This window comes from Protopterus annectens, chromosome 16.part0 (genome assembly GCF_019279795.1).
Source record: "Protopterus annectens isolate FY-2018-M chromosome 16.part0, PAN1.0, whole genome shotgun sequence".
In the NCBI taxonomy this organism is placed as follows: Eukaryota; Metazoa; Chordata; order Ceratodontiformes; family Protopteridae; genus Protopterus; species Protopterus annectens.
Window position 1 is genome coordinate 116575458 of NC_056750.1, and position 15695 is coordinate 116591152.

The window sequence follows — 15695 nt, forward strand, 5'->3', positions numbered from 1 at the left end:
TTTTCTCTTCAAGCCTCTGCTGAAAGGGGACCTTGTGCCCAGTCAGACTTTTCCATTAAACAAGTGCTAATAAATAAATACATAGATAAATAAATAAATAAATAAATAAATAAATAAATAAATAGTAGGGCTTCCTTTCTGGAGTCACATGTTCAATGGTTAGAGATAGAATATAAAGAGGAGGCATGTGGAGATTGTACTTTGCTGTAAAATAATAAAAATATATAAACCACAGTTGTATCAATAGGTTTATGATAAATGGGGGAGAGGAGATCATTTTCTTTCTGGGTGAAGGAGTTAACTTCTCAAAAACTGTTACCTAGAAGATTGACTGAGAGGATGAGAAAGCTAATGTCAGTGCATTCAAAGATGCCAAAGATACAGTTGTGAACTGACATCATATAAATAGAATTCTGACATCAGAATGTTGTGGGTCATTCACTGGTAATGTACAATTGTCATGTAAAGGCAAAGATCATTTTGTGGCATCAGTGGTCCTCTCTAAAATTTCCACCACTTAAGTGACCCTGTTGTAGAGCCCTATCCTGCTTGTTGAAGTAGCTGTTTATACAGGTAGCATTGCAACAGGTCTTACAGCAGGTGTTTTTGTAAGGTGTTTAAGGCAGAAATGGTCACACTTTTGTAGTAAATGTATCAGGCAGTGGAAGCTCATGGCAGTTTTTCAGGCTAGTCTAATAAGGCTAAAGTGTTAATTTTCCCCAAAACAAGTAAGGACCATTCTAAGGAAGCTAATTATAGCCCATATCACTTCTCCATTTAGGCATATTGTTTCCCAAATTTTAGCTAATAGAGTTCATAAGATTCTAATCATGCTAATTCTGTTTGTTTGTCTTTTCGGCTTTTCCCCGTTAGGGGTCACCACAGCGGAACTCCAGTCAGCTAATGATTGGCAGTCGATTTTTATGGTGCTGAGTTGCCAGCCCGATGCCCAACCTTCAGCGAAGGCACATCCATTCACGCATGTCTTTCGGAGGCCACTCGACCGCGGGGAGGACATGTAGACTCCACATAGAAGTCACTCCTAATTCTAAAAAAAAAAAAAATCAGGGGTTTATTAAACATCAGCTTGGTGAACCAAACTTGGTAAGATTGATATTAAATAATAAAACAATGTGTATAATTAGGGCACCATCTGGCAGTGGATATTTTAGTGGACTTCCAAAAGGTAGTTGAAAAGATAGACCAGGAGAACTTTTGTGGAGTGTTATTTTAGGGTGGGCTTCCCAGGTGGTTTCATTAGGAAAATCAAAATATTGTATATGAATCCAACTGCACAGGCATGGGTCAACAACTTTAAAATTATAAACAAAACCTGGCAGGGATACCCAAAGTCGCATTCTCATTTGATGTTTTTTGACAAGCAAGTTTCATTCACTTGCTAGTCAAAACCCCAGCTTTTATAATTTACTAACCACATAGTTTGTAGATTTTTATAATATTGCTTTGCAGGCCCTCTTAGCTGTGAGGAATACTTAGTGTATACATTGTGTCAGTTTGCATTGTTTCCAGGTCTACATATGAATGAGCAAAAAATGAAATCTTTTGCAAGGCAATATATAGGCTTTTATTGGATGCCAAATATGCCCCTTTCACTATTACTACTGAATACATATATTTAGGACTCAGATTAGCTTTGAACATGGCAATGGTTAATGATCTATATCTTAAATCATAACAGAGGAGCTTAACAAAATCAAGAGTTTAAAAAATGTTTCTCTCATTCTTAAGTAAGGTATAACTCATTAACGTATTATTTTGCCCAAAGCTTTTTTTGTGGTGAGACACCTTCCACATTATGTTTTCTAAATTAATCAACCACATCGAATTCAATATTTGCTTATACAATTTATGTGGGAAGAAAAATACCTACATACTAGTAGGAAGAAGCTCCACATATTACTAGGAAGAAGCTCCACATATTACTAGGAAGAAGCTCCACATATTACTAGGAAGAAGCTCCACATATTACTAGGAAGAAGCTCTCTGTTCCAGCAATTAAGGCTTGACCTCCTGAGTATTTCCAACTACAAGAAAGAGGGTGTTAATAACTTCATGATAAGATTAAACCCATTTGGTTCCTCATTGAAATGGCTCTTACAAGAATGAAGACAAAGCATGATTACTATATTCAAAGTTTGGGACTGAGGGCTGAGCTGGACAGATGGTGGGGGGAGGACTGCTTAAGGGCATGAGGGAAGTTGTCAGGATTAGAATATGGGCTAGTCCTGCACAGTAAAGTAAACTGATGCTAAACCTTTTTTTTTTTTTTTGAATAGTTGGATGAGTCTAGATACATTTTACATCTCAGGTGGTTGAGATTTTGAGAATAATATGATTAAAAATGTGTACATTTTTAAACCCCTTGCCATGGGTGGAACCACATGCAGCTCAGGACAGCAATTCAGCAGGATATGACTCACATTAGAGTGAGTGTAAAGACCACATTATAGGGATTAGATTTATTACACAAAACTCAGTCCTGCAGTAAGACTGAAGCAGCTGGACACTGCACTGATAGGAAATTATTACAATATTTGCCACTATTGCTCTAGAAATGAGTGAGCAAAATTGGTATAAGATTTTGCATGCCTCACTGAATAAATTCTCCACATTAACAAGTTTACTTAACTCAGTCTTCTGTACTCTTTGAAGGCATCAACAGTTATGAATAAACTAAGAGGCTAGACGCTAGGGAACACTTGATAGGTGTTGGCATTATGAAAACAATGCTATGGTCTATGTGCACATGAGGTGGGCTTATTGAGTGACAGTTGGATTAGGACCCAATTCACCAAGCACAACTGGTCAGTAAATCAACCTGATGAGTTTCCAGCAGGGGGCAAGGTGTCCTGCACTCCCTGTGCCAAGGACAATCCCCCCATACCCCCTAAGCTGCATATACTAGTTCCACAGCTTCACAAATGCAAGGAAGGGACAAAGCTCCCTAAAGAAGAAATTAGTTCTGGTGCGCACACAGAAGCTGCACCAACAGTTATTTCCAATGAACTTTCCACCAGCAGCATGGCATCTGGGTCTATCAAAAGGTACAACATTTTTGGTAGATTATCATTGATAAGATAAGATGGATGTTTCACATTCTTCCGCCTCAGGTATCAGAGGCTGTTCCTCAACTTTTTGTGATGGCACCTTTATATTTTCGTATGGCTCATATTTGTTATAAATGGATCAGAACAGCAGTAGCAACTTATACAGCATGTATATTTACATATGGAAAAATCTGTCAGGTGATTCATTTCACATTTTCCGTTCTACCTATGAAGCTTAAGAGTTAGAGACATTCTCAGTTAGCCATGACTGAATAGCAAAACTACCATTCTGTTTTGTGTTCTTCAGTTCATTCTTTAGAGCTGGAGAGCAGATGTGTTTAATCTGATGGGACTGTATATTATACTCTCATTGTCTGGAATTTCATTTTTCATGGTTGATAACATTCTTACGCTTGAACCGTCTTAATATGATCTGTAGTGTTAACAAAGAAGTTTAATAAATGAAATACATTTCTGATAACTATAAAAAAGTAAAGAAAAGAGTGCCCGTGTCACTGCTGACATGTGTCATAGCAAATTCTCACTGAACACAGCTCTACACTTGCCCAGTTATGTTATAATCTTCCCCGGAAATAAACTTTTGATCAAAAGGCGCACTTATTTTCCGAAGCAACAAAACACAAAAATGTAGACATACATCTTTTGAAGTTCAAAATTACTGTGAGAGTGTTTGTCCGAGTTGTAATATTTCTCTTTTATTATTGGCTATATACTACTTATGACTTTAATTATTTATTATTTATCTTGCTGAAAATGATGAAAAATGCATTTAGAAATACTGTGTGGTTTGCATCTGTGGTGTAGTGGGATAACGTCCTGACTACAACCCAGACAACCTAAGCCTTAGTGGCAGCTGCAAGAGTTGGGGGGTGGTGAGCGGCTTATGCTCTTTGGCTGTCCTAGAGGGATGAAATTAGTGGTTACAGACAGCTTATTAGCGTCAATGCAAGTGGATACTTGCACTCAAACTGTTGCATTAGGACCAGACATGGGCTTGGTGGTCCAAAGACAACGAAGACAGCCCTAATGAGGAGTGTGTATGGAAGCATACATACATCTTGGAAGGGCACAGGATATCCCCACAGTGATGAAAATGCCTGCACCAAGCACTAAGGGTGGGTTTAGGGGCAAACAGAAAAATGGACTGCTCTTGCCCAGGTGTAAGGGAATAAATGGTCAGTGGTGGTAGCATGATGGCCAGGAGACACCAGGCTAGAAAAAAGTAATAGAGAATAGAATTCAGAAATGCCATAATTTAACAAATGCTAACATTTTATGGACCTTATAAATCACTGTAGCTGTGTGACTTGTTGTCCAAAGGTCATTTCAAATGAGCAACTGATTAAAAGCAATCAGCATTCAGATTTATATGCATAAGTATCTCATAAAGGATGATAACAGACGTGTTGAAGTATATAGTTGAGTTTGCTTTATTAAACTAAAAGCTATTTTCATAATAATTCAGTAGTACTGTCTTATTGTGTGTAATGCCTGACTTTAGCTGACTCTGTTTAGTTTCTCAGGGGCATTTGTGTTCTGTTTTGATGAGGTGGCCTACCCTGAGCAAACGATATGACTGGGATGCTGTAGTACTTTCTTACTTTAATTTATAGCTGTGCCATGTCCTTGCAGAACAGCTGATACAGATTTCCAGAAGGAATGCAATCATCATTATCATCACCAGCCTCCTTTTTTCCCATTTTGTACATGGGGTTGAGGTGTCATGTTAACTGCCACCATCTCTCTCAATTCAGTGTCACTCTCCTATTTTCCTTGACAGTCATACCAGATTGTCTTAGGTATTCTCTTACAAAACCCATCCATCTCTTTGCTGGATACCATCATTTCCTGTTGCTTTCTTCCTGTCTGTCCCAAATCTTTTTCACCATATTTTCATCGGACTTCCTGCACATGTGATAGAACCAGAGCAATCTGTTTTCTTTGACTTTCTCTGTAATTGCAGCTATTTGCATTTCTGCTCTGAAATGCTAATTTCTTCGTTTGTCCCAGTGCATCCTACCACCCATCTCAGGCTCTTTATCTCCAGCAGCTCTTGCTCTGCCTTCACTGCCCCGGTTTCTGTACCTTAGTAGTATTGGTTGCACCACTGTTTTGTACACCTTGCTTTTCAGCTTCTTTGACATTCTTCTTTCATCCATTACCCCTTCATATTCTGTGCCAGTTGGCTGCAGCCTCTCTGTTTCTAAGCTTTGACCTCCTCCTTTAGACTTCCCAAGAATGTGAACCTGTTAACCAGTTCCACTGTTTTCCTTTCTTTCTCATTTCTCAGCTTCTTCTTCTTCTGATTCCCCTCATTTGAGGCCATTGCAAGTCTTATCTGTACTCAATTTCATCCCATGTGCCTTCGGTTTTGCACTCCATTCCCCAATCCTTTGCTGAAGTTCTTGCTCAGAGTCTGCTTGTAATGACACAGTGTCTGCATACGGTAGCTTTGTTGATCTGTCCCATCTGACCTGTTTTCTAATGTAGTCTATCATCAGTATGAACAGCAGTGGACTCAGAGATGAACCCTGATGCAGACCCACTCCCACTGGAAATCCCTCTGTGAGTCTGAACACTGTTTATACTTGTTTCATTGGTTCCTTCTACATAGCTTACACAATTTCTACCAATGTTTCTGTGACTTCAAACCATTGCAGGACTGTCCAAATCAATTTTCTAGGGACCTTGGCATATGCTTTCTTTAAGTCTAGGAATGACCAATTGGGATGTTTCCATGTGTCTTGTTTTTTTTTTTCTCAACCATTTATCTCACTGTAAAAATCAGTTTGGTTGTGCTACATCCTGATGTGAATCCAAACTGCTTAACTTGCATGATATTTTCTACTATTCTGCATATTTGTTTATCAGGCACCACCTGCAGGACTTCCATGACATGTAACAGGAGTTTGATGCCTTGATAGTGCCCACATTTGTAAATGTCTCCTTCCACACTGGCACTGGAATGCTTATTCTCCACTCATCTAGGATATGCCTTTCTCTCCATACTACTGTGAATACCCTGTGAAGCCATTTCTTCCCTAACTCCCCCAACATCTTGATTATATCTGCCATGATTTCATCTGTGCCTGGTGCTTTGATCTAATTTTGGAATGCTAAATGTGAGCATGGGGTATGGCAGTGAAGTATCCACAAAATATAAGGACCTGAATGTGTCAGTCTCTGGCATTAACTCATTGTAGGTCAGCACTTCCAAATGCCTCCCTCTTGATAATATGAATGAGTGCTCTTCCTTTCAAGTGATGGATTTATTGGCAACTCCATTTTTTAACATTTTAACATTTAACATTTGTTTACCAGGGAAGTCTGACTGGGCTAGTTGCCCATTTTCAGCAGAGGCCCGGGGAGAAAAGCTCCACATAAGAGTATACAGTATAACAGCACAAAATTACGCAGATCAGAAGAATTATACAGATCATAAAGAAAGCATAGTAAACAATGGAATACTATTCAATGTTTATCAAACAACATACAGTAAAACAATAATTTTGTCGAAAGTTATATTTACATCAGAGAAGTAAGTGGGAGAAGAGTTTGAGGGTGGGCTGAAATGGAGAAATGTCAGGTAAGCACAGCCTGATGATGAGCAAAAGCATAGCCCGTTGTCATTTAGATGGAGCTTTAGCAGGTTTTTGAACTGTGCTGCGTTGGTTGTGTTTAGTATATTCTGAGGAACATGTTCCATGTTTTATAGATGTGATTAGAGTAAAGAGAGTCTCCAAAGCTGTTGTTAGATTGTGTAACTTTTAATAGTTTAATAGAAGGTTGTTGGAGGATCTCAGGGTCTTGTTGTTGAGGTGAGTTTGTACTAGGTTGTGTATGGCTGGACATTTGTCAGGTAGGTATACTACAGAGTGGGTTAGGGTACGCTGGTTTAAGGATAAGAGGTTAGGTAGTTCTAGCCATTTGAGTTGTTTTAGAGCAAGGCAGTGATAGGTTCTGTGTGGTAGGCTGGTGGCAAATCTGGATATCTTGTGGTAGCATGTATCAGGTTTGCTTAGATCAGTTTTCCTGAGGATTGTGAGTATTTGGGAGGCATAGAGTAGGGTGGATAGTAGGTGGGTCCTGACAAATAGCTTATCTGCAAGAGTTGGTCAGTTAAGTCTTAATCTTTAATCCTAAGTCTGCATTACCAGGCTATAATTCATACCACACCTTTTGGCCACCTAACCTGGACCGAAACACTAAAGGCGGAGGCGTGTCCATATTCATTAAGGATATCCACACCTCCAGGCTAGTTGCTCAGCATAATGCATCCGAGATTATCCAAGTGCAGCTAACTCTGGGCAAGACCGCAATCCAACCTTCAGCATGCTACAGATCCCCAACCATGCTCTAGGATTCCCACTCCTCATTTCTTGATACACTGGAAAATATTAGGGTACAACCTAACACCCTAATAATGGGTGAGTTCAACTATCTCACCATTAACTGGGAAAACTACTCATGTGTCAACTCTTGTGCTCAACGTTTTCTGGAATTCATAAATTCCAATGACTTGGATCAACTTATCCACACCCCCACCAGGGGCAGCAATATCCTAGACCTGGTTATTACCAACATGGGCAACTGGTGTTCCACACCAGAGGTCAATTCCTCGTTGATCAGATCCGACCACAAGCTAATCACCCTAGACATCCACATCCCTCCCCCACCCCCCATTAAGGAAACCACCGTAAAAAAATTCTCCAAAGCAAACTTCACGTTTCTTAAGACAGAAGTGGCAAACTTCACGACACCCATGCTGACGGACAATAGAGGTACGACTGCTGAATCCTACACAAATGCACTTTATAAGCACTTACACAAGTGCATGGATTGTGCTATCCCTTACAGAACCAATATGCTATCCTCCAAAAAAAGGAAGCCAATCTGGTGGTCCCCGGCCATAAACAAACTCTACAACAAAAGAAAGAAACTGTTGCAAAAAAGAGTAAAAGCCCATGATTGGAGAAACTCCCTGGTCAGCCTCAGTAAGAAGCTGAGATCCCTAATAAACTTCTCCAAAGCTAGTTACGAAAACAAAATCGCCACTGACTCTAAAGACAACCACAAAGCATTCTATAGCTATGTCAAGAATCTCAATGGCAACATTCAGATCTGCTCTAAGTTACAGCACAATGGCACTAAATATACAGAACCAACTGATATTGCCAACATCCTGGCAGATAGGTTCAGTGCTAACTTTACCCCCCTCATCCTCTAAAGGGCCCATCTCTATACCGGAAGAATGCAAAGTTCCTGGAATCAGGACTGCACAGGTAAAAAAACACACTCTCCAAAGCCAAGAACACAGCATCCATGGGACCTGACAACATCCCAGGCTGTGTTCTACATGAACTACAGAACGAACTGGCACCTCCACCTAAGTACCATGTTCAATCATAGCCTCACCTCAGGCTATGTGCCCACTGAATGGCGCACAGCGACAGTTATCCCACTCCACAAAGGGGGAGCCACCACGGACCCCGGAAACTACTGCCCCATTAGCCCGATGAGCCTGGTCTACAAGGCTATGGAATGTATCATCATGGAACTTATAAACAATGACATTGGTAATCTCCAAACTCAGGACCCCACCCAGTTCGGGTTTGTAAAAGGCAGATCATGTCTCCTAAACCTGATAGACTTCTTTGAAGCAGTCACCAAAGCCGTAGATGAGGGTAAGGTGGTTCACACAGCCTATCTAGATCTCGCCAAGGCTTTCGACACCATCCCCCACTCTGGAATTATAGATAAACAAACTAAAGTAGGTGTAAATCCCTATGTCACAAGATGGGCTGCCAACTGGCTCACTGACAGAACCCACACTGTGAAAGTAGCAGACTCCAAATCCAACTTCAGACCAGTGACAAGTGGAGTACCACAGGGTTCAGTCCTGCGTCCTCTCCTGTGTGGTATCTACTTCTCTGAAGTACAGGCTAAACAGAAGGTCTTTGGCTAACTAAGTTGACAGATGACTGCAAACTAGGAGCCATAATCAAAACGCCAAAAGATGTGGACATCTTACAAAAGGACCTTGCTGAGACAGATGCCTGGTGTCAAAGCCATGGCCTCAAGCTCAATGCAAAAAAGTGCATTGTCATACCCTTTGGTAAAAACTATGTTCCCATGAACTACCACAATGGCGGTAGTCTACTTAACACCAAAAGTGTGATAAGAGACCTTGGGACACAGGTGGACAGTAGTCTCTCCTTTGATAATCACATCACCACAGTAGTCAGGAAATCCTTCTACGTGGCACACCTCATCAAAAAAGGTTTCTCATCCAGGAAAAAAGAGGTAATTGTTCCCCTCTACTCGTCACTTGTTAGACCCATTATAGAGTACAATGCCCCTTTTGGTATGTACCTCACAAGACATCTACAACAACTGGAAAGGCCGCAGAAATACCTCACAAAGAGGATTACCAGCTTCAAACAGATGTCCTACGCAGACCATCTCAAAAAACTGCAGCTTTACTCCATCGCATATCGCCTACTCAGAGGAGATCTCTGCCTAACACACAAAGCTATGTCAAACCCAGAGCTTTTGGATATGCTCCACTTAAAGAAATCTCAGTCCCTCTGAGCTACATGCTCTAGGGACCTAAACCTTGTCACCACAATAAAAAGAACATGCTGGAGGGATAGATTCCTGTCCCAAAGACTTCCCATACTCTGGAACAAACTACATATATATATCAAACAAAGCTCCTCATTAGCACTCTTCAAGAAAAATCTTGATGACTGTATGGGAGATAGGAAATTCATCCCGGGGATCACTTCTGTGACTCTGCTCGACAGTGACACAGGAAAATAATTTTCTTGGGTGGTGAAAGCCAGGGTACCTTTTGGCTAGGCTTATATAGACCCTAGGACCAATAGCCTAGTACCTACCTATGAACCTATGAATCCTGTGAAGAGAACCCTATTTAATGTGAGCCTATTATCAATAGTGACACCTAGTAACTTAGTTTCCAAGATTGGTTCAGTTAATGTGTGACTGGATGAGGTGATTTTTAAAGTCCTGGTTGAGGTTGTTTGTTTTGTGACTGTTGTTGAGGAATAGCATTAGTCTGGTTTTGTTGGGCTTTAGGATGAGCTGATATTTATTTAGGAAAGATTTGATAGCTATGAAGGATATTTGGGTAACTTCTTGTAACTGTGGCAGGGAGGGTGCAGCACAGATGACAATGGAATCAGCTGCATATTGTATGATGGTAGCAAGGTTAGTTGCAGTGTAGAGATTATTGATAAAGACTGAGAAGAGTAAGTAGTGGATCAAGTATTGAGTCTTGTGGAACACCTACTGTTACAGGGAGCAGAGAAGATCATCTTACCACTTGACTGCTTGCTGGTGATGTGAAAAGTGATTTTGGAACCATGAGAGGAGAGATGACAGCTCTTGTAAGAACTGCTCATGTGACACTGTGTCAAAGCCTTTGACATATCTAGACATATCGAGGAGACCATTTGGCCATTGTTTTTTAGTTGTTTTACTGTACTGGTGAAGCTAAGCAAGGCAGTGGTGGTACTATGATCTGGAAGAAATCCATGTTGTGAGCTGGCAAGGAGCTTATTAGTCAGCAGATGGTCCATTAGTAGTGAGTGGATGCATTTTTCTAAAATTTTTGAAAGAGGCAATAGTATGTATATCGGTCTATGGCTGGATAGTTCTAATGATGAGCCCCCTTTGTGGAACCAAATTACATAGGAGATTTTCCAAATTTTAGGTATGTACTGCTCTGAGATGGGTCTATTAATCAGAACTGATACTGGGTAACAGATGACGTCGGCTGCTAGTTTGAGGTATTCACTTGGTAATTTGTTGGCAACAAGAGTTGTAGGTTTTAGCTTGTTTAATAATTTCTTTATTTTATATAATTGGATGGGTTGGAGGGAGAGTGTGGTAGGGTTGTCATTGGCTACAGCATGAGTGATTTGTTAGGAACTATTTTTGTTTTTATACGTGAGAGTATAGAGTTTATGAAAAAGAAGTTGAACTGGGATATTTTCTTCTGAGTTATGGGTATTTGGTGATGAGGTGGAAGTATGGCCTCGATGTGCATAACGTTTTTGATAGCACTCCAGAATTTTTGTGGGTTATTTTGATGTTTGTTTTGCATGTTTGAGTAGTACTGTTTTTTTTATCAATTTTTGATTTGTTTTTTGGATGAAATGGATGAATTCTGAGCTTGAGAGTTCAAATAATAGAAAAACCACAAACAAAACTTGTCTCAAAGATGCCAGAATGTATTTTTATTAAAAATATCAAATAAATCTCACACACTGGTACACTGAATGTGCTTCATCAGGAAATACAACTTCTGCTCAGCTATCAGGAGTGAAATGTAAAACATAAGAGCGAATATCATTATTATCATCCATTCAATATCTGACATCGTCAGGCTGCTTTGTTTATGTGCTTCTACCTTTTAAATGAAACACTACTAAGACAGAGATCTCTGATTATGAGTATCTTGTTTAGACTCTGCTCTACACTTAAAAGGGTGGTACTGCCACTACAATGTACTGCAACAGGGCATGACTTTTACCAAGGATACTGACATTAGTTTTCAAAAAAAAAATGAAATTCTGTTTTCAAGAGATACAATCCAGGAATTGCATCTGTGATTTTTTTTATATGTAATTTCCATTCAGTACAGTGATTTCTTTATAATATTCTTTTGCATCTCAGGGTTCAGTCCTGGGACCACTTTTGTTTGCCATCTACTTCTCTGAAGTACAGCCCAACACTAAGGGACTCTTGTTAACAAAGTTTGCAGATGACTGCAAACAGAGAGCTATTACTGAATCCCCAAATGATGTGGATATTCTACAAAAGGGCCTTACAGAAACAAATGCTTGGTGCCAAAGCCATGGTCTCAAGCTCAATGCCAAGAAATGTATAGTTATCCCCTTTGGAAAAAAAACATGTACCCATGAATTACCACATAGGTGGCAGTACACTAAACACTGAAAGTGTGATGAGAGACTTAGGGACACAGGTGGACAGTGGTCTCACCTTTGATAACCACATCGCCACAACAGTCAGGAAATCCTTTTATGTGGCACACCTCATCACTAAGCGCTTTTCATCCAGAAAAAAGGAGGTCATTGTCTCACTGTACTCATCCCTCATTAGACACATTATATAGTACAACACCCCCATTTGGTACGTACCTCACAAGACATCTGCAACAGCTGGAAAGGCCACAAAAATTCCTCACTAAAAGAATCACAGGCCTAAAGCAGATGCCCTATGCTGAAAGTCTAAAAAAACTCCAGCTATACTCTGTGGCATATCATCTACTCAGAAGCGATTTCTGCTTAACATACAAGGCCATGTCAAACCTAGAGCTATTGGACATGCTCCACTTAAAGAAATCCCAATCCCTCAGAGCCACACACACCAGGGATCAAAACCTTGTCATCACAATGAACAAAACATGTTGGAAGGATAGTTTCCTGACCCAGAGACTCCTCAGACTCTGGAAAAGACTGCCCATACATGTCAAGCAGAGCGCCTCCTTGGCCGTCTTAAAAGGAACCTTGATGATTGGATGGGAGATAAGAAATTCACCCTGGGGATCACGTCAGTCACCCTGCTAGACAGGGGTCCAGGGAAGTAAATATTGTGGGAAGAAATATCCAGGGAATTGTTATGGCTAGGCTTGTATAGGCCCTAGGGCTGATAGCCTAGTACCAACCTATGAACCTATAATCTGTATATCTTGAAAATGTAAACAGCTTCTAGGCACAAAACACTCAATAATGCATGTCAGCAATACTATAAATAATAAATGTGAGTAGAAGTACACCTTGTGGTGAATTAGTTCCCTGATCTAATATGTCAGATTCCATAAAAGTCCCAAGTCAGTAATGGGAAACTGTCATTCAGGAAGCCATCCGGGCAGCCATTAGGGTTTTTTGACAAAGCCCTAAGACTCCTGACCTCCTAATGACAGCCAATGGATTTGGTAACCAATAGCAGACACTCAGACTTGTGTACTCCCACGTTACAGGATGTGCTGCATGGCATACATAACCTCATCACAGCCCAGTTACTGTTTATACATCCACATCATACCCCAGCCTGTGCTGAGTGACAATACAGCAGCAATCAGTGCTACATCCCTCCTCCCAGCCAGTTTTGGCTTCTTCCTCCTACCTTCTCTCATTTGGTCCTCTAATGCTGGGGTCTCTAATTAATCCTGGGTTTGGGTTATGATTGTGACAGCTCATTGACAACTGTTTCTGCAAGTCTCAAAACTGCTACACAAATTCACAAAAGGCAGCATTTGGTAAACCCAGAGTTTGCACTTTTCTCCACTGCTGTGTAACCATGGTCATGATATATATAAAATTGAGTGTTTGGGAGTCTGCCCACAAATGGAAGGGTCAAGAGGGCTTGCTCTATGAAAAATGTTTTCTTTCAAGTGTGTTGAGTGGATTTCAGCAAATTTTTTATGGTATTGGGAATATTGTTCAGACAGACTCATTATCAATCCCCTGGATCAAAGTCAGGGCTTCTACCCTCTGTGCCATAGAGTTGAATACATAAACCTGACTTCATCAGGTAATCAGATTACATCACTACTATCAACATGATGAAGAGATCACTCAGTACTCAATAAGTTCGTAGTATTTTAAACGAGAAGATGAATCCAAATGTAATTCACAAAGCACATTATATTACTACGTTTTGTCAACCAGATAGTAAAAGTCAGTAAAGTGAATAAATACAGCATGTGAAACTTGCTATCATATATAATCAGGTGGTTAATCATAAACAGTGCTACTTTTTTTATTGTTTAGAATGTATGGCAATCAATTATGTAGTAACCTCTAAACCTCTATCCCATAGGAACTCCTGAATCTTCTGAGTTATTGATGCTGGGAAGAACAGACCATGTGATAAAAGCAAGAGAAGCCTTACTAAACATTCTGGACTCCTTTTTAGTTACTGAAAAAGTCTCGACATACCTGCCATCTTTTAAGCCGAACATTGACCAGATGCAGCAAATGTATTTTGTTCAGATTGAAACAGACAGTAACAGTATTACTGTTACAGGACTTATGAAAGATGTCGAGCAATGTTGCATGCAAATACTGTCAGACTTAATATCTCTGCTAAATCAGAACATTGAGAGCTTACAGCAGAAATATACAGAAGCACAGGAAAGAGAAAAATGGCTAAAAACTGAAAAAGTCAAGCTAGAACAAACAAAAAATTATTTGGCTCAGCAGATTGAAGATCTCCGGCAAGATCTTGAGACAACAAAACTAAATAGCAGTCAGGAAGTGAGTTCACTTCAACACCACGTTAAAGATCTTCAGGCAAGACTTCAAAAAAAGAAGGATACATACAAGCAGAGAGAGTCAGCATTTATAGCAGCAATACAACTGTGCCAACAAGCCAGTTATACAGACGATCTCCGATGTAAGTACAGTTCTGATCTTATCACAAGAAAATGAATATAATTCTCAGCAGCTGCAGACATGTGCCTGATTCAGAACTGATAGTTTATAAACATGAAAAAAGGGCTTAATTTGAATGTATACAAGGACTGTGGTTCATTTTAGACTGGAAACTAAGCAGAGGCTTCTGTTTCTTTTGTGCAGTGACAGGTGCCCTTCAGAAGTAGTGTTACAGCTGTTAAAAAAGTAGAACAGTTATGAAAAATGCACAAGGGATGTTTATATATATTCTCTAGGAAGAATTCTCCACCATAAAAGGCTGTGGCAAATATCGCTATTGTAACCCTTCTTCATCATCATGGAGAAACTTAAAGACATTGTTGAAAGTCTGTGATGTCAATGCCATGTGTGACAGAGACATAAACTAGTGAGAATACTACAGAAATTCTGAGGAGTAGATTTTATATGTAACTTAGATGAGAACTGAGGAAACTTATCAGAGATCACACAAGATCTAGGAAGAACCTTAATTACAACTAGTACAGGCAGGTAGGTACACAGAGAAAAAGGTGAAAGGAAGAAGTAGGTATGATCTGTTGGAGCTAATAATTTAAGGATACAATAACATAAAATAAAATAAAATAAATAAGGTAAAACAGGCAGGAGAAAAGCAGGGCAGTGAAACATGGTACACCTAAAAAGATTAATGCAAGCAAAGAATCAAAGACATTTTTCAGTAAAGACGGACATCAAAAGAAGTAACAGTAGCCAAGTATTACTAAAGTGCTCAACCCTGAATATTCTACATATTGAAAAGAGTCTTGAGCCCTCACCTGTGAACCACATGCCAGATTACAGCAAACTCCAGAATGTAGTCTATGCAGGACAGGTACTCTTACTGTACATACATTCATGCACACTCACACACACCCACTCATACACACACACACACACACACACACACACACACACACACACACACACACACACACACACACACACACACACACACACACACACACACACACACACACACACATACACACACATACACATACACACACACACACACACACACACACACACACACACACACACACACACACACACACACACACACACACATACACACACACACACACACACACACACACATGCACACACTGTGTCTCTGTGCTATGTT

General features: G+C 40.1%; 1 protein-coding gene across 1 annotated transcript in view; it reads left to right on the forward strand.

The window, feature by feature from the left end:
- The window catches only part of LOC122790525, a 793381-nt gene that overhangs the window by 598119 nt on the left and 179567 nt on the right, over positions 1-15695 (forward strand). Inside the window, exon 7 of the mRNA XM_044058074.1 lies at positions 13959-14534. Coding sequence (XP_043914009.1) covers positions 13959-14534 — 576 coding nt within the window. The remainder of the gene's footprint in view (positions 1-13958; positions 14535-15695) is intronic.